This window comes from Ammospiza nelsoni, chromosome 6 (genome assembly GCF_027579445.1).
Source record: "Ammospiza nelsoni isolate bAmmNel1 chromosome 6, bAmmNel1.pri, whole genome shotgun sequence".
In the NCBI taxonomy this organism is placed as follows: domain Eukaryota; kingdom Metazoa; phylum Chordata; class Aves; order Passeriformes; family Passerellidae; genus Ammospiza; species Ammospiza nelsoni.
In genome coordinates this window covers 27,681,933-27,706,105 of record NC_080638.1, presented here as the reverse complement: position 1 = coordinate 27,706,105, position 24,173 = coordinate 27,681,933, and the positions used below count along the sequence as shown (strand labels likewise).

At 41.9% G+C, this 24,173-nt stretch overlaps 1 protein-coding gene across 1 annotated transcript in view; it reads left to right on the top strand.

The window, feature by feature from the left end:
- The first annotated feature begins 3,502 nt into the window (after positions 1 to 3,502).
- The window catches only part of RPAP1 (RNA polymerase II associated protein 1), a 33,870-nt gene continuing 13,199 nt past the window's right edge, over positions 3,503 to 24,173 (top strand). Inside the window, exons 1-13 of the mRNA XM_059475149.1 lie at positions 3,503 to 3,744; positions 4,629 to 4,777; positions 5,316 to 5,408; positions 6,725 to 6,905; positions 8,955 to 9,131; positions 11,927 to 12,133; positions 15,556 to 15,671; positions 16,086 to 16,184; positions 16,640 to 16,741; positions 17,557 to 17,724; positions 19,991 to 20,173; positions 21,873 to 22,007; positions 22,185 to 22,364. Of these exons, the coding sequence (XP_059331132.1) occupies positions 3,555 to 3,744; positions 4,629 to 4,777; positions 5,316 to 5,408; positions 6,725 to 6,905; positions 8,955 to 9,131; positions 11,927 to 12,133; positions 15,556 to 15,671; positions 16,086 to 16,184; positions 16,640 to 16,741; positions 17,557 to 17,724; positions 19,991 to 20,173; positions 21,873 to 22,007; positions 22,185 to 22,364 (1,980 nt within the window). The 5' untranslated portion in view covers positions 3,503 to 3,554. The remainder of the gene's footprint in view (positions 3,745 to 4,628; positions 4,778 to 5,315; positions 5,409 to 6,724; positions 6,906 to 8,954; positions 9,132 to 11,926; positions 12,134 to 15,555; positions 15,672 to 16,085; positions 16,185 to 16,639; positions 16,742 to 17,556; positions 17,725 to 19,990; positions 20,174 to 21,872; positions 22,008 to 22,184; positions 22,365 to 24,173) is intronic.

Sequence of the window (24,173 nt, the reverse complement as noted above, 5' to 3'; positions counted from 1 at the left end):
CTGGATGCAATCCTGTGCCCTGTGATCTAGGATGACCCTGGTTGAGCCGGGAGGTTGGACCAGATGATCAGCTGTGGTGCCTTCCAAAATTGACTTGTTCTGTAAGAAGAGCTGAAAGTTGACCAAGCACTAAAATCAATAACCAACATTAAAATCAAAGCTCCTGCAAGTTCCGACAGCTCTCTCATAGTTTCTAATAAAGCTTGGCACATATTACAAACATTAAGTCATGAATAATGAATTACAGCCATGTTCACAGAGCTTTTTTCATCTGCTCTCCCAAAACACGCCCGGTGTCGGGCCCGGCCACGCCCTCCGGCACAGCTCCTGCGCGGACACGAATGCGTTTCTGTGTGCCAGTGTTGGGACCCAGGGTAGCGCCGGCGGAGCTGCCCTGGGCCGCACAAGCGCAGGGCGAACCCACAGCGCCTCCGGGGCCCCGCCAGGAGCCGGGGGACGGGGCCGGGCCGGGCCGGGCGGAAGTGACGGGGGCCGGGCGGAAGCGTGGGCGGGAGCGGCGGCGCCGCGCAGGTGAGTGGCGGCCGGGCTGTGGCGGCGGGGCTGCGGCGGCCGCGGGGCCTCTCCTGCCCGCGGGAACCCCGCGGCGGCGGCGGGGCAGGCCCGGCCCGGCCTCGCTCGGTGTAGCCGGCAGGGGCACAGCACTTGGTCTTTACCCTGGTGTAAAGAGGAGCGCGGCTACGGGCTCCGCGCGGCCGCCGATGCAGTGGCCATGCCCGCCGTGCCGGGGGGTGCTGCGGGATCTGTGCCGCTGTGTGCCTCCCTCCTTCCCTCCCTGCCCCCATCAGGGAGGCCTTGCCAGGCCGAGTCTCCGTCGGCTGGTTGAGACTTGATTCAGAGTAGTTTCTGTAAGTCCATCAGGGCTGTGAACGCGGTGGGAACGCTGGCACGCATCATCTCTTCAGTGTGTTAATAACAGCTGTTGTTTTTAATTTTATTTTGCGCTGTTCTGGTTCCTGTTTATTGCAGAGACTCTCGAGACAAGCTGGGACAGCAGCATTTCTGTTGGCAGGGTGCTGTGTGCATGCACACGGTGTGTGCCCGACAGGCAGGGTCACAGTCACTGTGACCAGCATGAGATGTGGAGCCTCTTTGAGGAGAATTTCTTGCAGCAGCTGACTCTTGTGGCTGGAATTTTTCATCTGTGAGGAGTGTCTTTCCACTGTCTGCCTTTTCTGTAGCAACTAAAAGTGTCAAGAAGACTGTTGGCCATTACAGCATTGTGTGCAGAAAGCATTTTTGTGACAGAGCAGAGAATGCATGTCACCATTTTGCAAAGGAGTCAATAATCCTGAGTGAGGCTTTCATTGCCTGCTGATCTCAAGTGGGGAATTTGTGCTTTTCCGCTGCCTGCTGGGCTGCCCAGAAGAGACTGAGAGCAGAGACTCTCTGCTTCTCCTTTTAAATTCTTGCCACAACCAACAAGATCTGAAGAGGTTAATTTGAGACACTAATTGTGACAGCAGGATCTTGTATTCCTCTTTTGCCCAAATCTCATAACTTTATCAAAATGATGCAAAACTGTACACTTGAGAATGGGTAAAAAGGCCTTCCCCAAGGTTCACAAATGACAGTAGCAGTCAGAGAGGATTTTTTTTGCTTCAACATATACATATTTTCTCTTTTGACTGTGTCTGGTGCATAGATGTAACTGTCTCCCTTTGCGTGTTGGGCTCTGCTGCTGAGGAAGAAAAATACACTGTAAGTGCAGACGAACCACCAGAAATTAAAAAGCCTACCAGTGCTGGAGTTTATCAAGTAAGATGATAGTGTACATAGCAGTCACTATGTAGTGGAGTTCAGAGGTGCTCATAGTCCTTGGACAGCATTTCTGATCCATTTCCTGTGTTCCTAGGACAGTATCTCACTGTGTTGCTTGTGCTGGCTGGCTGGAGGTCCCTCTGGGCAAACAGATGGTGTATGGTGAGCTTTTAAGTAGCCAGTTGCAAGGCTGGAGGTAACCAGGTTGCAGGATGCTGGGGTTAGCGCTGATCCTCAGGAGTTTGTTGGTCTGTTAGTCCTGTGTGCTTTCTCTGAGCTCTGGTGGGTGGGAATGAGGACTCCTGACAGCCAAGGGAGTGTTGCTGATGTGCTGTATTGGCTCCCATGGGACATGGGAAAAGGTGCCCTGAGAAGAAAGCCAAGAGTTTCCCCTGCATTCATTGTCTGCAGGTCTCACGTGTGTTGAAGCAAAGCCTTCCTGGAAGACCATCCAACCTCATTAACAGTGGCTGCTTGGTTGTCTTCTTGTGCTGACAGTTTTCCCAAGAAACAAAGGCAGTTTGAAGGGGCGCTGTATTTCTTGATCAAGTTTTGATAGGGAGAGACTTGGAGAAGTTTATGTAGAGCTGTGTGTGGAGGAGGCTTCTTGCAGAAAGCTTAGGAGCAGTGTTTACTTCCAACAGTGTGTTTTGTGCCTGTTAAAGCAGGCATGCTCCTCTTTTGGGCTTTGAAGGCTGTGATGACAGGGCAGGGAACACTTGGCTTTGGATGCGTGTTCTGCTCCTTATGGATATCAAAGAGGGTCCAAGCAAGCGATGCCTGGCTGTGGGAGCCCTGTTGTGGCAGCAAGCTCCATAAATAAACAGCAAGTAGGTGTGTGCTTATGCTAGGAATACAATGAAATGTATTTGCAAACAGTTTACTTGCTGCCTGTGAGAAGTGGATTGCTGGTCCCAGGCTCTGGGAATCAGATGTGGGGAGCAAGAGTCACCAATGTTTTCCTGCCTAGTAGATGGGAGGTGGAATAGTTGCCTTCCTGGTGAGTTGTCATGTGCATGGTGTGAAAAAGTCTGTATAAATCTCACTGGTTTTTTTCAACCCCAAATTGACCTGGGCAGTGAATGAAGATGATTGGAAATAGCACAGCTTCTGCCAGTAAGGAAAGAGAATGAGAACAGGAGTTCTACATGAGAAAGAAAGACTTCTTTCACTTGGGAGATCTGAGTGAAAAGGAGAGCAAAGAGTCAGGGAGTTCATCGTCCAGCTCTATGTGGAGAGTCTGTTGCATCCTGCCAGGGATCTGGAGGAGATGGTGTGCTGGAGGGGGATGTTTATGTGATACTGTGCCTCTGAGAATCTTGGTTGGCATTGATAATTGAGCAGCTCAAATCTGTTGGATTTGAGTTGCTCAATTATCATCTTGGACAAGATGTTACTCTGACTTTGCGAATCCCAGGCCGTGTTGTTGGCATTCTGGCAGTGATGCACTTTTTGTCTGTCTTTTTACTGGCTGGATGCCATTGTGCTCCTAGCTGGCTGACAGACCTTGTGCAGGCTTGTCAAGTAGCCTTTTGTTCAGCAGTGAAGAGCAGGATTCCGTTTGTGTGGGACTCCTGTTTAAGTGTTTGTGTTCAGGTGATCCTGAAGTAGGGGTTCTGTGGTATGTACAGAAATGTAAGCGTGCAACAAAAATGAGTTTTCCTGTGCTGTCTCCATTCTATCTCCAGGAATTCCAGTTGTTTTACCCATTTTCCATGTTTTGGAGTCCTGTGTGAAAAGCACGTGTGGCTGGGCTGCAAGAGCAGGAAGGCAGGATGCTGTCGAGACCAAAGCCTGGCGAGTCCGAGGCAGACCTGCTGCGCTTTCAGAACCAGTTCCTGGCAGCCAGAGCTTCACCTGCAGTGAAGATTGTGAAGAAAGCAGACAAGAGGAAAGGGAAGGAAGGGAGCACAGATGCTGAGAGACCCCCACTCCAGGACAGCAAAGATGTAGTCATGTTGGATGGTAAATTCATTTGTTTCTTTGAATTACTAAGATTCTCTGTCTCTCAACCTAGTGTTGCTTTTCCCTTGTCTCTGTGCCCTTCTTTCAGTATTATTTATTCCTTAGCCTTGGAAATTGGCTTGTCCAATGCTGCTAGCATCCAGTAGAACCACCCTTGGTGCCTTAGTCCAATTTATCAGCTGTCTGTGGTACCTTGCCAGCAAGAGGTGTTTTCTGTAATTCGTGCTGTTGAACTCTCACTGCTTATTTTGCCAGCTATCCAGACCCAGTGTCTTTGAGATTTACCTCTCCTAGCTGCTCCAGTTTTCAGCCAGCAGATCTGGCTTGTTTTTGTTTTCTCTATCAATAGTAGCTGTAACACTTTTGTCATGTGCTTGATCTCAGAAGCACAAGGTGCTTTTTTAAAAGCAGCAATATAAACCTTGCAGTACTTTGTTCCAGGTAGAGGAAATATGATCTGATTATAGCAGGTGAAAAGAAGTTTGTTCATGATCATACAAATCCCTCACATTTAACAGTTTGCAGCAGAAATATGCTCTTTTATGCCTCAACACAACGTGCAAGGACAATACTTGTTTCTATACAGCCTTGCTACTTCCCTTAATACTTGCAGTGAGATCTCAGTACCCTTTCCTGCTTTTGGAGCTCTTTGGAAAGACCTTGTGCCAATACATAAATAGAATCTTCAAGCATGTTTCTCTTCACTACACCCTTTAACTTAGAGACAGGGGACTCTTAAGCATCTTATTGCTTCCTTATCCTTATTTCTCACTAGAGGAATAAAAGGTGTATTAGGAGGCTTTGGTCTGGTACCTACTGCACAGTGGTTGTACACAATAACTTGACTGCTTTTTGTTTTCCTTGTTATTGCTTCCCCTCCTCAGGTTTTCCTGACACTCTCCCAGCTCTAACTCCAGCTCCTCCAAAAAAGTCCAAGATCAAAAGTGCTAGTGTCCACTTTGAGGATGAAGATCCAGAGGAAAGATTGGACAGTCATGATCGACACATTACAGCAGTCTTCAGCAAAATTATTGTATGTCTGTCTTTTGTGTGATGATCTACTGTTTCTTTATTTGAATGCTCTGAACGAAGCAGGGATGAAGGGCTCTGTGGCTGCTTTTTATTTCTACAGTGTAATGAAGCAGCACTGTAGACCAGTGTCCTGGAGCACCTTGAAAGAAAAAAGCTCTTTGGGTGTATTTTTTTCTTGTCAGTTAAATATACTTTCAGATCTACCTTCCAGCCCTGACTGCCTACAGGTCACACTGATTGCATGCAGGCATGTGCTGTAGTGTGGATTTGGGTGAGTTTCTGGACTCTGCTGGGGATGTTCTCTGTGCTTTGCACTGGCCTAGGTTTTCCTTTATCTGATTCTTTGAGTGATGCATGGAGTTTGGCAGCCCAGTCTTTTGGAAAATAGTATCACTTTGTCTCTGAATAAGCACAAGGTATTCTGAGCCTGATGACAGTGTGAGCTGCAGAGCTGGGAGATTTTGAGCCTGCTCTCAGTTAAATATACAAACATGTCTGGCTGTTGCAATGGTTTTACAGGGCTTGAATTTTTTCTTCAGGAACGAGACACCAGTGCAGTAGCAGTGACCATGCCAGTGCCCACGGGGGAGCCATTCCCAAGGACGTTTCACCGCTCCGAGATAAAAAGTGAGGTAAGATTAGGAGCAGATGTTTTAGGCTACCTTCGTTAACAATTAAACTTTCTCCCATTAAATCCTAAATGCTTAGTGGGGCTTGGTAGGGCTCAAAATAACCAATTTAGTATGCTGAAGATTATGAGCTAGCTCAATGTATCTGTGGCATTTCCACCTGGGGGAAGGAGAGAGTTCTTCTACCAAGCTGCCAACGAGTAGCTACTCCATAGCCTGCAGTTAAGTAACATTGGAATCTTCTTAGTTTAGCCTTCTTTGACTAACTTTATAAACGTGGGTCAAATCTGCAGTGCTGTAATAGAATTGATCCTGTTCTGCTTGTTTTTCTCTGAGGAGCAATCTCTATTGCTTTGTCCACCAGGTTCTTATTGAAATCACACCTGATTTCTCCTCCATAACATTTGAGTATGGTTGGTCAGGTTATCTTTAGCAGTGCTTTTTGATTTTGACATAATTATTTTCTGAGGCTGTAAAACTGGAAGCCATGGTTGCTATTATCAGTCATTGCTGTAGTAGCAAGGACTGCTAACTGAGTGGGAGTCAGATGCTGGGAGTTGGTATGTGATTGACAGCTGTGGTTGCTTTTGAGGAGGTAGCTTATTTTGAAGGGTGAGAGTAATACTTTTTAAACTACCAGTTTTGCTTATCTGATGTAGAAGCGCTCAAAGCAGCTACCAAATGTTCAGACTGCCTTTTAAGCTTCTTCTCTGGACTGGAGACATGCAAGAGATTTTTTGCTTAGTCTCCTTTGGATTTCCTGTGCATCCTCTGTGCAAGGCTGTTCAGAGGCATGCCCTTCCATTACCTAGGCAATCAACACAGTAATTTAACCAGGATTATTTTAGCACTACTTGCCCACTTCTTACTGTGTAGATCTCTTCACCCTGCTGCTCACTAATCATCTTATAAGAAGCCTGTTCCAAGCATGTGGTGAGCACAGTGTTGTACAGCCCATTTATACTCAGAAATCCAAGGTATTCAGCTATGCAGAGCTTCTGAACAGCAGGAAAGCTGTAACTATTGTGTTTGGTGACATTTTAGATGTATTTTCCTTGCTTGAATTCACTTATAATTAATCATCTTCCTTCTCTAGATGCCAAATGATCCATGTCTTTGTCTCTCTGTCATAGCAGTAAACTGTGTGCTAAAAAATATTCACATGTGCACAGAAAGGGACAGGTGACTGCCAGCAACCTCCCTATATCGTGTCCCAAAGTCTGATCTGAGGGTGTCTTTAGGATCACATCACCTGTTAATGGCAGGTGTGTAGGGAGACTCTGGATAGAAAAGTGAGTACGTGGCTTCCCCGTTTGCAGGTGCAGCTGGGATCTGGAAAAAAAAGCATCTTTGCACAGAAGATGGCAGCAAAAAGAGCTGCTGAAAAGGCACCGACGGCTCCCTCTGCTGCCGAGTGCGTGGAAGTACGATCAGCTGCTCCGGATGCCTTGGATCCTGTGGGATCCGTGGGCGAGGCGCCTCTCCCCGGCAGCAGGGGTGGTAAGTGGAGAAGGTTCTGCTCATCCAACTGACCGTATTTACATAGTCTTAGTAACCGTAACGTCAGCGCACCACGTTTTTAAATTAGGGTAGCATTGCTGTCCTCGGTTTAGGAATCTCAAGGTCAGTTGGAATGTCTGTATTGTGGCTATGATTTGAGATGGTCTGAGATCCAAACAAAAAATTCTAAGGAGAAAATTCTGAGATGGTTATAAAAATTTGGTTCGCTTTCTCCCTGGTTTCCTTTTTACTTCACACAGGAAGCTAGATTTATTTTTCAAGATTCTTGTCCTCCTTTCCCTTTCTGTTTGTTATATGTAAAGTTTTTCTTGTTTCATCACTGATTTCCACAATTTTGGGAAGAGAGTGGTTCTGTGTTGAAAGTGTTTGAGACCACTGTGATGTGGGTTCTCACTCCTACTGAAAGGTTTGAAAGCTCAGTTTTCTGTCACCAGATCTGCTGCCATGAGACTGTGGCTTTGCTCCATAAGGGGTGCTGTGAAGCAGTGCTGATGAGTCACTGCCACCTCCAGCAGTTACTTGTCTGACAGCAACGTGACAGGGAAAGATGAAGTCAGTTCAACTGTTACCAGCATCTCCAGGCTTTTTTTTATTTGTGTTGTCTGGGACAGTCCAGTTTGCTTAGGAGCACCCTGTGTCTGGGTTTTACCCTGACATGCTCTTTTTCACATTGAAATAGAGGCAAGATGTCATTTGAAGATTATCACCATTAGGCTAAGGTTTGTGTCAGCCCTGCCCCCTGTTAGAGAATTGATAAGAGAACTGCCAGATGTGCTGTGTGTGCACAAACCCACCATCCAGGTCACTAAACTGTGCTTAGTGTATGTCCTGTTATAATTGGACATGTATAATTCTGTCTGAGAAAGCTGAAGGGGAAATAGAGCAGCCATATAGCTGTCATCCTCTTGAACATGAACCCTTTTAAACTGTAATAACATGACAGAGAGACTACAAAATTCCTTTGCCTCTTCAGCCAGACTGTTGTGGCAGGATCACTAGAAGCAAGAGAAGAGGGGGAGCTTAATTTCTTGCAGTAACAACGTATTTGTTTGTTGTAATAGTTTAGTTGCTGGTGTTGGGAGGTATGCTGAAGCTTTTGCCAGGTCACCCTGTCTTATCTCTTTCTGCTCTATATGCACAACAACTGTGCAATGACATCAAATCTTCCCGGTGTTATGTTGAGAGTCATTGCTGCTGTTTGAACAGGGATTTGATGCTTTCAGGCCTGGCTGGTTATGGGCATAGGGATGGTCCAAGTCAATATATGGAGCATACGAACAAAACATACGCAAAAAAGTTGCAAAGTCAGATCCTTGTATAGTGGGTTACAGAAGAGCTGGAGGGTCTCACATTGACCAAAGGAGCATGTTACCTGGTGCAATGGTTAAATGAAATGAACATTTAAAATGGATTTAGATCAGATGATAAAGGAGACTCAATTTTGTTCAGAGTAGGAGGAATGTCCCTTGCTATAACTTCTAATATGTTTAACCCTTGAAGGTGACTATAGGACATTGTTAGAAGCAAACATGCCTGTGTTGAGAATTGATCCTTTATCATCTGGAAGCTGGTTTACCTCATCTAATTCTCTGTCTTACTCAGCAACTATTTACTAGGTCATGGTTCAGCTGGCATACAAATGTGGGTTCAGGCATTCCTGGGCAGAGAAATAATCTAGTATTCACTAGGTTGGAAGAATGCTCTGATGCATCAGTTGTGAATTATACTGCAGTTTACCTTTTTATGCTGTTGCTTTGCATTAAAGAAGCATAATTTCTTTTCCCTGCCATCTTCCTCAATCTCCCAAAGAAACAAGCTGGAAATTATGTCAACATGTTTGTTGTAACATGGAATGAAAGCACAAATGGTTTACTTTTGTTTGAAGTTAAGCTAAACTTCTTTATTTCTGTTCTAACTTTACTACCAAGGTAAGGAAAAAATTATGCAAGCCTGTTAATGACAGAGTTGAGATTTATTCATGATGCTGTAGACACAGATCACTAACTGCTTTCTCTGCTCTTCTTATAGATAAAGATGATGACTTTTTGACCTCTCAGCGTCCTTGTCTCATAACGGGAGAGGGTCTTGGAAGCCAAAGGAGTGAGCAGGAAGCTCAAGCTATTCACAAAGAGAACTTGGAGAAGCTGCAGTCCATGTCTGAGGAAGAGATCCTGCAGGAGCAGGCGAGGCTTCTGGCTCAGCTGGGTATGTGCTTCCCAGGGTCAGCTTTAGAGTTGAGGCAACTTATTGAATGTGTAGGTGTCCCAAAGTCTTAGCAAATTCACAGGTCAAGGATGGGAACTTGGAATTCCTGCTCATTCCATATGTGGATAATCTTGCTTCCATGTCATGTCAATAGCTTATGAGTAAGAACTAAGTGTGAAGAAATTAAATAGTGTTTATTTTTCAGTGAAGGTTGGTTTGGCTTAAGTCTTTCTTGTCACCCCTCTGCTGTGGGTTAAGATGATCCGTGAACTTTATTGACTTGCACTCCAAATACATGATTGCACATAAATGTTTAAGGTCCTAAACTGTAATTTTTTGAAGCTGATAAGAAGCAGTGTCATAGCAATGTTGAGGTGAGAAAGAATCCTTGGTCTTCCCCTCCAAAATACCTAAAACTTGGGCCAGAACTGTCAGTACCCGGATAGGGAGAACATATGGGCATGTGGGAGATTTCAGTTCAAACCGATACTTGTAGAGCAGAAAAACTTGAAATTAGCCTTGACTTTTAGAAAAAATGTTTTAATTTTCACACTGTTGGGTACAGGCATATTCTAGCAGGGGTCTGGTCTCTGGTTTGGAGCCCTGTCCGCAGTGGTGCTCTGAGAATGCCTGTCACTAGCAGCTGATGACAAGGTAGAGGAGAACACTGAATGTGGTGTGTTTGATAAGACTTCATATGATCTGGGCCACTGCAACACTTGCTGGTGTTAGTTTGATGAATTTATATGCTCAGGAAGAGCAGATGTACAGATGTAGGTGGCAGACAAGGATTTTTTAAATTCTCATGATTTCAGGTCCTCTAGCATCAAATTTAGATATGAATGGCATTTTAGATGCATAAGTCTCTTGTGGGTTCAGCTTAAAGATCATATTAATTATCTTGACTTCATTGCAAGCAACATGGGTATAACTGGAAACGTGGCAGAGGAACTACACCAAATAATTGCAGCCAGATTGTTTGGGTACATCCTTCATTCAGAGACCCAAGTATTTTATTTGGCTTCACTGCTTATAACTATGGCACGTGTATGAAAAATACCCTGATTACATACTTGCTTCTTGTGAGTGATTTGTGATTTTTTGCTCCTTATCCCCACCACTCTGTCCTTTGGGATATTAGTGAAGTGAATACTTAAAGAGTTGAAAAAGGATGGGATGTATTGTAAGCATTTTTCAACAAGATTTTCTGAAGCAATGTATTTTTATATGCCTTGTAGATTACAAGGGTAGATACTTTAGTCTTTTGAGGCCTTAAAGAAACTGGGGGTAATTTTGGAATTCCCAGAATATCTGTGGGTAGAGAATTATACATGATGAAACACTCCTAAACTAAATTGCTGACTTACAGGTGGATTTAGGAGCTGGACAGGCACAGAGCTGTGAATTAAGGAGACTTTCTCCAAATTTGGGAATGTGAATGATTTGTGCATGTTAAATGCTGTCCAGTCCCTGAATTAACTTCTTGGTTATGAAGCAGAGGATACTCCATGGTGTGAAGTATGAGAATGGGTACATAGTTCTATGCTGGGCAGTGTCTTATTGTTGGTACTGTGCTGGTTTTGTTGGTGGAGACTGGACAGAAGTAGGCTTCGTTTCTGATATACTGTGCACAGATTGACATCAGTGACTTTTTTGTCACTGAGTGAAATGATGAAATAATGAGTGCAACTGTGAAGTGCAAGAAAGTGAGAGCTCTTGCCTGCATTCAGAAAAAATAGGAATACTTTAATGAGACTGGGCTGAATGCCTGTTCTTCACCAAGGACAGTTTAAACTGCATCATTGAGGAGAATGTGCAGCAATCATGAGTGTGGGATAGATGTTTCAGAGACACGGGAGTCATTTTTCAGGTGACTTATCTCAAGTACAGAGCATTTCTCAACTGCTTGTCCTTTGTCCTCCAAAGAATAAATAACCACTGTAGGTGTTATGTTCTACTTTATATATCTCTGACACTGCTAACTGGAGTATTTCTGTACCTCACTGAGGCACAATGCACAATCTCTTACTGTTCACCTCTGGCATAAGCATCCCAACACCATCTTTTGGAGAGGAGTGTTCAGAGACAGTGCACTCCATCCAAAATGATGTGGGATATCTGTAGCAGATCTGAAAGTAAAATGATGATCTTAGAGCTATATGAACATAATCTGTCCTTCAAAACACATCTACCTCCCAAATGTTTCTCTTCAAAGCATGAAGAGAATGGTTGTGTCATTTTTCTGGGTGTTGTCAGACCATAATTGGAATGGAGAGTCAGTTCAGGACAGTCAAAGATCACTTTGTAACACAATATCTGAGCTAGAACTTGCAGTTCTACAGCAATTCAATAAAAATTAGCTAATTCTTTTTATGGGGTCTGTCATGTGTATTCTTCTTGTGTTCAGATTGATGCCACTGGCAGGGACCACAGACCAGAATTCTCTCCACAGTTTATAGTCATGCTTAGATGTCCCATTTGAGTGGCAGTGAGGGGAAAAGAAGCAGTTATCTTTATTTGTAAGTTGGGAAAATAGAATTTCTGTGGTTGCTTTACCCTGAAAGACATTTATCAGTTCTTTCTCTGATGTCTCCTCACCAGACAGTTACACCCACCTTATGTGTCTAAGGGGTCATGAAGCAGTGGAGGGCCTTAGTTTGAAGAGAAGTGACAGCTGGTAAGAGAAAGAGGACATGTAGAAAAGACTGAAACATAAATAGCAGAAGCTATAGGCATGTGAAGTATTTTGAGACTTTCTGTCACATCTCTGTCTGTCTCTTTGTCAATACTTGCAGATCCCAGTTTAGTTGCTTTCTTGAAATCACAACGTGGTAACAATGAAGGCCAGAAAAAGGAATTAAAAATGGAACTGAACAGACCGGAGGAGTTTGTGGAATCTCTGCATGTGGCTCAGCATGGTGTAAGATCATCTCTTTCCATGCAGGAGTCGGGTCTGGAAGAACATGTAAGGAAGGAAGAAAATATGAAGGTAGAAATCATGGGTAAGAAACAAAGTACATATTGTGAATTTTCTGAGCAGAAATACAAGATTTGTGTGGTGTTTACATCAATCTACTTTGTAGTGATCCAAATCTGAATTTTATCATTATATTTAAAAAATACGTATTTTGGGTTCAAAAAAGACGTCTCTAGATGGGCTCCAGAAATTAGAAAGGTGGTACATTATGTAATGGAAGTGGCCTGTTCATTGGGAGATCTTGTTTTTTGAAATTTGTTCTAAGGCCTCTCAAGGGAAAATGTGTGTTAAACTAGGCATCATTGCTCTTCTGTTCAGTCATGTGAACAAGGAAACAGAAGAGTGTAGTAGTGAGATTCATCTGGTGCCTGAATAATTTCTTTTAACTGGTACTGGTTAGAGACAAGAGTGTGTTGGGTAGGTAAGGGTTAACAGTTTGTTCACAGGATAGCACAGAGATGACAATCACTCTCACTTCAGGGAAACTACTCATATAGAGCATGTATTTCTTAGTGTGACATTGCTCCTGATGGCCCCACTCTGTGTCTTGTATCTCAGAAACCACCCAGTGATTTTCACAGAACAGGGTTATTTTCTTTGTGCTTTGGATGTAGAATGTCCTGCTTTTCATGGAGTGCTACTGAACTATTGCCTCTTATGACAGAACCTTTTAATGCTCAGTATGTGCCTGTGTGAGGAGAAAGCTGCTTTATCTCCAGTAGCTAGAGCAACCCCATATATTCTCATGGCACAGAAAGGACTAGCTTTCCATTTAGACTTCTGCTCTTACTGTTGCTTTCCTCACTGCATTTTTTCTTTAGCAATTTCGTTTTCTCTGTTGTGATTTTTAAGCTTCCATTGTCATTCCCCCCCACTTTTGTTCCTAACATACTTGTCCCGCAATTTCATGTCAATTTTTGCTTTTCTCCATCTCTTGATTCTCTCTTCCTATGAGTCCTTTGTGTTCCAGTGTAACCTGCAGAGTGATTAAAGAAGTCTCTGAATCACTTTGGGATTTCAGCTTGATGTTTGCAAGAGATAACAAGTACCATTTTCCTGCTGAGAGGGATGAGTCTGTCAGTGTATATGTGTGTGTGTACATGTGCACAATAAGTAAAGCTCAGCCTCTTTTTGAGGAAGACACTTCACTGAACAGTCCTTTTGCAGTTTCTCCCCAAGTTTTACTTTTCCACAAATCCATCTTTAATTAAGAGATTATTTTTAGTTCTTTTTAGTCCCAGAAGAACTGAGTGCATAAATAGCACCAGGTCAAGTGACATCTTTTCATCTCCTGAGAGCAATAGAAGCATGTTGTTCAGCCTGTAATGGTAATAATAGTAATGCTCTTGGGGATAGCTGAGTGTCTAAAACATTGTGTGCTGACATCTTTTGCCTCCTACAGAAGACAGCACAGAAAAAAAAGAGGAGTTTTTCCAGGATATTTGGAACAGCAAAGGGTGAGCTGAAACACAGTTAAAAAAAGGGAAGCCTTTTCAGTACCTTAGTTTATGCCTGCAGCCCATTTTGTCCATTAGGAGATGTAAAAATTAATTTGACATTAGCACTTATTGTTGGAATTTCAGCATCTGTTTATACTCAGAAGTAAATGCAGAATATGAATAGCCCAGCAGAAATGGCCACACTGAATTTCTGGTGATGACACAAAGCAATAAGATTGCTGAAAAGTCATACGTGCCTCTAGTGACATAAAAGACTACTGTTTATTAGAGGCAAAATAGGGAAACTTTATCCAGCAACTTGTAACCTTATCAAATGGAAAAGTAAATTCTGTCACTGAGAGAAAACAGGAAGCAAAGCAAAAATAAGAGTGGTTGAGTGGTAGCCTTTAATGTAACCCAAGTCTGAGAAAGTTCAGTGCAAATGTTGCTGTCACACTGCCAGCTTGTGCTTCTGTAAAGGGATTTCTCAGTAACAGTCTGCTGATGCCTTGAAATACATATCCATCTTTTCTTGTTGACAAGATCATTGTACTAAGGCCTTCTAGTAACAAGCATAATCTTATTCATAAAATGATTAGCTCAACCCTGTCAATTTAGTGATTAATAGAGAAAACATTTTGTTAAATTACAAATGTCGATATATTTTGTTTTTTTCTGCTGATTCTATTTCCTCTCATGTTGCATCTACCACCCACAAACATTCCACTTTGGTACATTTCAGATGCTTTTTCCTTCACTTCAATTAAAATGCATGCTGAGCCTTTGGCTGAAATTCTGCAGAACAGCTTTCTGGCTGAGCAAGATAACTCTGTGCTTGGTTCCTTGCCTGATTCAATACCACATTGATCATAAAGATGAAGCTTCATTCTGGAGAGGATGAGTGCCTTTCTTGAAAGTTTATCTGCTAATTGGAAGAAAGTAAAAGGTTAAGTTTCAGGCCAGTTATCAGCAGGAAAAGATCTGATGAAAGAAGAGCATCTCTGTGGGACTCATTGTTCCTTGCAAGAGAAGACCGGAGTGCTAGGATTAATAGCTGCAATGCAGTTGAGTTCTGGGCTGCTCCAGCAGGAGTGATGCTAATGCTTTCCATGCCCTTAGGGGCTGCCTGTTGCTGTCCTTACACATGCTTTCTTTTGAGGTAACAAAAACGTCTTAGCTCATCTCTTCTTATTTTGGTTTGCGGTAGTATCCTAGTAGCAAAGCCTTTCCTGGTTAAATGTCTCTGGTCTCTTCACTTGTGAGATTCTTCCACATGGTGATGTGTCTCTTTCCTAGGGCAGCTGTTGTGATGTCAGGCACCAACGAATGTCTTGTTTCTCAAATTCTTGTAGTCAAAGCTCTTTATAAAGCTAAATTAGTAATTTCTTCCTTTAGTATTTGCACCTTTGAAATTCTTGTTCAACTCTCCAGTTTCCCCACTGAGCTGTCTGTGGAAAGCTGTGCAAATGCTGATCTCTTCAAGCCTTTAGAGAGGGATACTGAATAGCAGCATCACAAATGCAACCAAAGCACAAATATTGAGCTGCCTTAAGTGTATCTAGGCTACAATCTTGCTGGGTTCCTATAATTTGCTGGGACTCTGCTTTAATACTTTTCAATTTCATGTCCCCCCTAACACTCTTCCTTGAGTGATACTAGTTTCCTTTGTCAAAAGTATGCCTGATAGTATTTTTTCTGCACTGGTTCTGATAATTTGCCTTACTTGTGTCCTGACTTCTGTTCAACTTCTCCTAAATTAGCATTGTCTGAATTTCGTTACTGTGCTGTTTGCTTCCTCTTCTTGCTCTCATGAAAGATGAAAATAGCTTTAAACCTTTGATGTTTATGCATTAGACAACAGTCAGTTTGAAAATGGTTTTCTTTTTATTTTACATAATCTTATATTTGATACAGTCTTTAAGCTGAGTAGCTTGGCAAAGAAGGAATAGTATTTCCTTCATCACTGCCTTGGAAGGTAAGACTGACATTTTTTTCTTCCCACACAAAGATGATGATCTGCCTGTGAAGCCCAGGAAGGAGTGGATTCACATGGACAATGTAGAGTTTGAGAAGCTGGAATGGATGAAAGATTTGCCCTCACCTCGGCAGAAGAAAACCAAAAAGGTTTGGAAGCAGAAACTGACACTTTGCATGTCTGTGTCTGGATCATGCTTCTCAGCAGTAACAGTTGTGAAGGCTTCAAAAACGAGTCCTCTGGCTGCTCAGTCTGTGGACTTCCATCAGGTTGAAAGATTCCCCATTTTCTTTCACGAATGGAATGATACAGGATCAGTTCAGTCTGTAGCAACCCAGGAGAGCTAGGAAGTGAGAGTCTAGCCATTGTAATCTGGGATGAAACAGGTGTAAAACTGAGAAAAAAGGAAAGATAGGGGTATATTTTTAAAAAAGAATTTGAGGCCTGAGGAGTTTTTGAACTGTTATCTTCTGGCAGGTGATGTAAAAAGTGTTATTTTAAGAGATGAATTGAGTGGACAGCAATAGAAAAAATAGTTTTCTCCCTCCATCCTTTTGCCATAGGGAATGCAAGCTCGATTCAGTTTAAAGGGAGAATTGATTCCTGCAGATGCTGATTTGCCAACACATCTAGGCTTGCACCACCATGGAGAAGAGGCAGAGGTAGGTGGGTGTAATATCATAGAAAAGGTACTCATTTCTGTTTTCTGTGTTAGATCTTGTAGATTCCTTTTGTATCAAGTTTTTTAGTGATAAAAGACCCTTCCAAAAGTGCAGTAATTTTTCTTTAGAAACAAACTCCTGAAGACAAGTCGTGTCTGCATGCATGAACTGCATTATTTCCAGAAGACTGTTGATGCTTTTTCTTTTAATGCTATTAAAGTTCTGTGGTGTTGGAAAAAGGTGTACATACTTCCTTTGCTTAAGAAGTTCAATTTTCTCCTTTGACATCTAAGATTAGAATCTCTTCTGCAATTGCCACAAAGTGGTAACAACATTGGCTTGCAATTTATCTTCCCTTATGCAGTGTGTTACAGGTAATCTTATTTTAAGGGGCCTGTGTTTAGCTGTAGCTGAGGGTGTTTTTTGGTTTCTTTTTGTTTCCCCCTGCCATTTAGAGAGCTGGTTATTCTCTGCAAGAGCTCTTTCATCTGTCTCGCAGCCAAGTTACACAACAGAGGACGCTGGCTCTGCAGGTCTTAGGTCGTATTGTTCAAAGGGTAAGTCACTTCAAGAAATTTCTCCCCATAACTCAAGTTTCTGGTGGATCAGGGCCCAGATTCTCTGGTACTAGTTGTTTGTTTTCTGCAGTTCTGCTGTTCAGTGAAGATGAGCAAAGTCACCAACAGGGCATTCTGTTCCACTGAGGATCCTTACTGTTAGATAAGCTAAGTGTTGGGATGTAACAAACTGAGATGCAGGTTTCTCTGGATAATTCCAGACTATTCTTCTCCCAACATGTTGTTTCAGGTGCTGTTCAGCAGCAGTGGTGTAATTTCAGTTCTCTTGTTAATTTGTATGCACATTGATTTTTTTAAATGTTATTTTTGTGACAAGCCTATTCTTGGCATTGACCCTTTCACTCCTGTTGTCTGAGCCAACTTCATGATGTGCATTTTCTGTAGGAGGTGAGAAAGAGCCATGCCTACTCATAGAGCAATGTGCCAAGGGGAAAAAGCAAAATGAATACTTATGTGCACATTTCTATCTAACTTTTGGGGGAAGTGCTAACATTCCCTCTAATGGCACTGGAATAGAGAAGAAGGAATTTGGTGATTTTGAGAAGGGTGATGGAGTCAAAAGATGAGTGCAGACTTTAGAAAGAAGGGTTTCTTGCACTAAGGAACTGCAATTGTGTTCTTCTGTAGAATGAATGGAGGATAAACTATAGGAAGAATAACCTTCACACAGTTCAGCAGCTTTATAGTACAAGTGGAAAGAGGCAAAGATGTAAAATGTTGAGATGTGACAGCCCAGAGATGTATCCAGCTGAGATGACACAGCCTTAACCCTGGCTCTGTCTGGCACTTTCCAGGCCAGGGCTGGAGAGTTTGCTTCCTCGTTGAAGGGCAGCGTTCTGCGTCTGCTGCTTGATGCTGGCTTTCTCTTCTTGCTGCGCTTCTCGCTGGATGATGCGGTGGAAAATGTCATGGCAGCATCTGTTGGTGCTCTCCGGGCTCTGCTGGTGTCACTTGAGGATGAGGTAAGATCATCACTCAGAGCCTACGTTTGATTTAGGCTGAGCTGTTTACAGGGATCAGAATGAGAGGACACATTGTAAGTAGCTTGAACAAAGGTTTACTGGACATGTTAGCTTAATGGTGAGTAGAATTTGTCATTGCTGTCCTTTGAGACAGATGATGGAGTGTGTTATCCCAGTTTGAAGAATTCAGGTATCTTTTTATCTCACTGTTTGAATTACCTCTGCCCTATGATTAAATTCAGTGCATGCTGCTGAGTTTCTTCTTTTTATATCTTTGCAACCTAGATCAGATCACCACTAATGTATGTGTAGAATTTTTTTTAATATGTTCCCTTTGGTTGTTTTCTTATTTCATAGTTTTTCTGCTTCTTAACAGATTAAATATTCTCCGTGCTTTCCTTTATGCCTCATAATAATGCTGTTCTCTTTTTCTCTCATTGTCCATTTTCTGCTGTTCCCATGTGTTTTTGTAACACTGATGCATACCTAATTTTGCCTGCTCATGTGTTTATTTTCTCACTGATGCTTTTTCACCTGTTAGAAGGTTGACTTCTTGTAGATTTTCAGGGCTAGTAGACAGCCTAGAGCAGCCAGATTAAGATGTACTCCTGGTTGGACAGAAGCAGTCTGATATAGACTGTCTTCCAAGTACCTTCCTTGAGAGCTGCTTTTCTGTTTAACTGCAAAGGGGCTGGTGATAGAAGAGATGGGGTAGAAGTACCCTGCAACTTTTGCCAGGCCTGTAGAGTTGTCCTAGTGGGAGGCAAGAGAAATGAAGGAGTAGGTAGCTTTCTCCACATTTTGCTACTTTTCTATCTATAAGCCCAGATGAGTCCTGCCCACCCATCGTAGGTAGTTAGTATTATGAATCAGCTTCTTAATGTACTTTTTCTCTTCTCTGATGTTACTCTGGTTTATAAGTGTCTGCAGTGCTCTGATTTTTCAGATCAAAGCTTATGGTGAGATGTTTTGTACATGGGGATTGCTGACTCTTGCTGCCAGAAAGAGCACTGTGAATGCTGTGACAGTATATTTTCTAACCCAAAGAGTCCTTCCTAGAGTCCAGTGTTGCTGAATTTCAAAAGGTCTCTGAGAAAGGGACAGGGTTGGAAGCCTGGTCCTCTGCTCCAGGATTTTTAAGGCAAATAGGATTTATCCACACTATAAACACAGAAGATCAACACACATGAAAATCATACTGTCTGAAGGTTTTGTTTATCCTTCAATGGCTATGGGAAGGAAGCAACTTTCTTTTTGTTTCATTTGATGACCCAGCTACTTCATTTTAATGCTTTCCCTTCTCTTGGTGGAAGGAAGACTATAGTCCCAAACTCTGTATTCCAGATGGACTCATGGCTTCATCCCCTCAAGTCAGGCCTCTTCTGACCATGCCATTCACTCATCATGTTTAGTTCATATTGCATTGGGGGATGTTTTGATGTCTGATAATAGCTTGTGTTTCCTTGGTGCTTGGCAATTGAAGTCTGCCACTACTTTTCTTCTAATGTGATGTTTGTTTCTGATTGTGGGTGCGGGAAATAGAAAATTACAGCAGTTATTAAGCAGTGCAAGCATTTGATTTGGCTGTCTTTCATATTCTAAAACATTTGGGGGGAAGTGGGTCTGTTATGGGAGCAATCCCCTCTCTGAAGAATTGGAACTATTACCCTAGTTGGGCTGTTACCCTAGAACTTGAGAGGCCCTGACACTGTCATCAGCTGTGAACAGAAAAAAAGGGGTTTTTCTAATTGCTTAAGCTGAGGGATGTTCAAACAGAAGTGTAGCAAACATGAACAAATAGACCAAGTAGTCTTTATCATATCAGTTTTTGCATGATCTTTCTGTGTTATTTGTGACCTAGGTTCCTCAGAGGTCCGAAAGTAGGAAGCCAATAAATTTCTGTTTAATGCCTAGAGTCTTGGTAGTTGTTTTATTTATTTATTTACTTATTTATAATCCTATTTTTTCCCAGTTAAACTAGATTTCTGTTAGCTGTGTAATGAATTTAATTCACGTCACAGTAATTCTTTTTACAGGGTTTTTCCAAGTCTGTGTGTGTGTAAGGCCAAAATAAATTCCCTGAAAAAGCATTGAATTCTCCTTTTATATGTTCAGAATAGCTTTTATTGTCTTCACATTTTCTTGGGATTATAAAGGAATCAATAAAGCATTCCATATTCAAAAGCATCCCTGAAAAGTTTTTGTCTTTGTCTTTTTGTTTTTCTTTATAAGAATTTTATTCTGTATGCTTTAACACTCTTTCTAGAAATATCTCGATTGGACTTTCTCATGGTACCAAGGGATGGCTGCATTCCCCTTTGTCCCTAACAATGAGGAGGAAGAAGAGGAGGAAGAGGAAGACTTAAATGGAACAGAGAAATCTCAAAATAAAAAATTAAAGGATGAAAACAAGCCAGACCCAGATGTGGCCCGATATGATGTTGTAAAGGTAAGTACAGAGTTAGATCCAGAATCTTTTTTATGAAAATAGGCTCAGCACAGTGCTGTATGTGCTGTTGAAACATCCACCCTCCTGTGCATGCTGGACAAGAGCATTCTGAACAAGAATTAGAACTCTTTCCTGGCTGTTGGTTATTGTTTTTCTGTCATATATTACCATGAGGATAATTCTATTGGTCTCTAAAAATGCTGAGGCTTGACTTGTGTGATTTCAGTATTATTAATATCTCTTAACTTCCTCTAGGGAATTCAGCAACAAACACACTGATGACCTGATAAGATGTCCTGAAAGACTGCATGCAGACACGACTTTCAGGCTCACTTACTTGAATTAAAAATGAAAAGGTTCCAGCCATTATTAAAATATCTATATGCACTCCTCAGAATTTAAACTAGAATATTACAGTTACATAGTTCAGAACTAGTAGATTTGTACAGTGATACTCTTCTTTTTTATTTGACATAAGGTGGCTGTTTACCATTTCCCCAAATGTCATGTTTGCATTTCTCAGATTAAGATTTTTACAGTATTCAGAATGAACTCCTCCTGCATTTTAAACCTAATCCTGTATTTTTCATAGGAGATGTAAAACCAGCAAACTTTGTTATCTCGAAACTCAGCCTTGGTGGAACCAATGCACCCCTCTTGCCCGCTGCAATCATTAAAACCTGTGACCACATGACTTAATCCTTGAGCCTGTGTTTGAACAGCACTTGGTCTAAAAGCATCATTGGGTGCATGAATTACTGTACTTGGGCATTTGGTCTTGTTTAGAGGCTTCATGATTTCAGATGTGTTGTGCTAGGTGTGTGGCACTGTTTAAAAAATGTAACAAAAGGGTGGTAGATAGACAGGAGATCAGTTTGTGATTCTGTAAACTGTGTCATGGTTCAGAGTAATTCAGCTTGTTCTAAGTGGGCTGTACTTAGAAGGTATTTGGGATCAGATTCCCCTCTGTTCCCATTGCTGTGCAGTTCCATTTCATGCTTGCTTATTGGCTGTTACAACCCAATTGTTCCCCACAGTTGGAAAAAGAGTGTTTAAGCTAGCTGCTGAACTTGGTCAGGCCTAGAGCTACAACGTGCTTGGCTGCAAATTTTTAAAAGTGTCAGTAATATGAATGCATTCCTGATTCTGGGAAAAGGCAAATCCATAAGACCTGCATCACACTGTTATGTAAATTGATGATTTGTTTCTTGGCACTGCCACTGATCATAACAATCACATCATCCCTATGCATCTCTTTTCTTACTGCAAAATAGGAATTTATGTCTGTTCTCTGTTTCTGTCAACTTTCTCTGATGTGACAGGTACTCTCAGGGCGCTGCATTAGCTGGAGGTGGCGTCTAACCAAAATTTTTCAAGGACCACAAGAACCTTTTTCTTTTATAGGGAAGGTTATTCCCCTGTCACTTAGAGTTTTATACTCTGGAAAACACAAGTATCCAAACCCCTCCAGTGGTCTGATTCAGAACAGATCTAAAGCTGTTTCTGCTCTGTTAGATAACTCTTGCTCATTTGCCAGCATACTTGCAAATACACAGAAACTTGTTTCATGACTGCTAATTTTAAAACAGTCTCTGGAGAGGATGTAATCTCCTTTTGGGTTCCAGCAATTGAAGAACAGAGAGCACTTGTTTAGATCCTTACAGATGTTTTTTTTTTTCTTTTTTTTAACACCTTTCAGGGACTTTTGAAGACAAGGATCCAGCACCGGCTGAGGTACATCCTAGAGGTGGTGCGACCTGTTCCATCAGTAGTTCTGGATATACTGCACATCCTCACACATATAGCAAGGCACTCCTCTGAGGCATGCAGCCAGGTAAATCTCCCATTGTATAAGAGCTTGGGAATCATAGAGAAAGGTTTGGAAAGGGAAGAAAGATCAGGTAAAGTTATGCCAGGGAGATCAGACAAACTTGTCTGTTTTGCATGTGTTCTGCATGTCTGCATGACTGTGCACCTTTAGTTACTTGTGCTCCCTGCTATTTCTCTGCAGCTCCTTGACTGTCCTCGATTGATCGAGACCATTGTCAGGGAATTTCTCCCTACTCAGTGGGATCCCAAAGTGGCTGAACCAGGGTTTTTACTTACGAGTCTCCACGGAATTGCTTGTGCCAGTGCTATGAAGTTCATCAGGGTCTTGGCATCTGGAGGCCGAAATGCAACAGCCAGGCTGGTGAGTGGTTCCTGGAAGAGCTTTTCTGATTGCACAGGCCTTGGTTCTCTATGCCTTACTGCCTAAATAAAGACAGAAAGCTAACTAGAGGTGACTGAGCTGAAGCTGAAGAAATCAGGGTGAGAAAGGTGCATTAGTATGTTTTGATGGAATTGTTGACAGAGTCATAAAAATGATGCTTCTCCTGTACAATGGTAGATGAGCTGGCTTGAGTTTTACTCTGCTTTTTTATGGTTTGTGTAATGGACTCATGTGAAAGTCACAGAGCCCAGCAGGGTGATACTGACCAGGAACAGATGTTTAGAGCATGCATTGATGTGTGATGCTCTGTACGCTCCCATGTTTCAGTGATAGGCAGCATAATACAGTATAAACCAGAGACTTAATCACTATCCTTGTGATTCAACCCTGGTTGAACTTTTCTGCCATTAATTTGTCTTAGTAACTGTGATAATTCATCAGTGTTTTCAACTCCTCTTAACTTCTGGACAAGTTTTCCACTTCAGAGGTAATTGAATTCCCTCATATAGGTTGTCATGCTGGTGCTATAAATGCATGAAACCTACCGAGATCAGCACCCATTACAGTGCAAAGAGCACTTCTTAGGCTTTTTGGTTCACTGTTGTTAATACCACCTAACAAATTGCTACCCAGGAAAATGCTACTGTCAACAGAACACCAGTCTGTGCTGTAAAGTATAGAGAACAGTGATGGATAGTGGGATGTTGAAAGACTTTAAGTCATACTAGGAACATAACAGAGTAAAATTCAGATATTTTTCTACTTCAGGTTTTATGTGCTCCAGGTATTTCAAGGTGTGGAAAAATTGCTTAGAACGTTCCTGACACTCAGGCTTTGCTACTGTTACACTCTCATATGTTCTGTTGCATGCAATTAAATGTGGGAGTGGAAGATAATAAAAAACTAAATCAAAACCATCAATGTAGAAATTTATTTTAGCTAACAACAAAGGTCTTCCATCTTCCTCCTGAAAGTAAATTTGACTTTGACCTCTCTTCTGTGGAAGAGGTGTCAGAATTTATAGTTTTGACTCATCAGCTCCTTTGCTTTCTTGCTGCTGGTGTGCATTGATTTCCCTACAAGAATCTCTAAAGCATTTGAAATTTAAATTACCTATAATATGTCCTTGTGCTATGAAAAAGACATTGTTGCCTCATTTGTTTAGACACAGCACCATAGAAGCTTTTGTATGTGTGGGAGAAGGAAAGAGAAGCTCTTTTTTTATGGTTAAGTAAAAATACCCAGATGTAGGGGAGGATAAAAATTATTTCTAGAGAACTGCAAATGAGTCATGTCATGCCTAATTAAATACCAAAATAACCTCAGAACATTTCCAAGGCATCAAAATTCCATAACCTAATGAAAGTAATAGGCAGGAGGTACCCTTTGCATAAAATAAACACTGAATTATAGAAATACTTAGGTTGTAGAACCTCTGAAACCCATCTAGTGTGACCTTCCCAAAAGAATGTCAGCATCAGTTCAGTACTTTTGTAGACATCTTTTCTCAGAAAATATATCCTTACTAAGCCTGACTAAGAGAGTTGTATTTATGACTATTTAAGGAAGGATAATTATATATATATTTAAATCAGTTAAATGCTGCAGGGAGCATCCAAAACAGGAGTGTGTGTGGGGCAGACAAAGTTCCATCAGAAATTATTTAAGTATAGTTGGTTTGTGTTAGGAATGGATTAGGTACCCCTAGGCATCTCTTGCAGGAATTGTTCTCTCTCATAATAGCCATTGACCATTTAGTGATCCTTTGTAGTCTGCTCCTTAAGATTG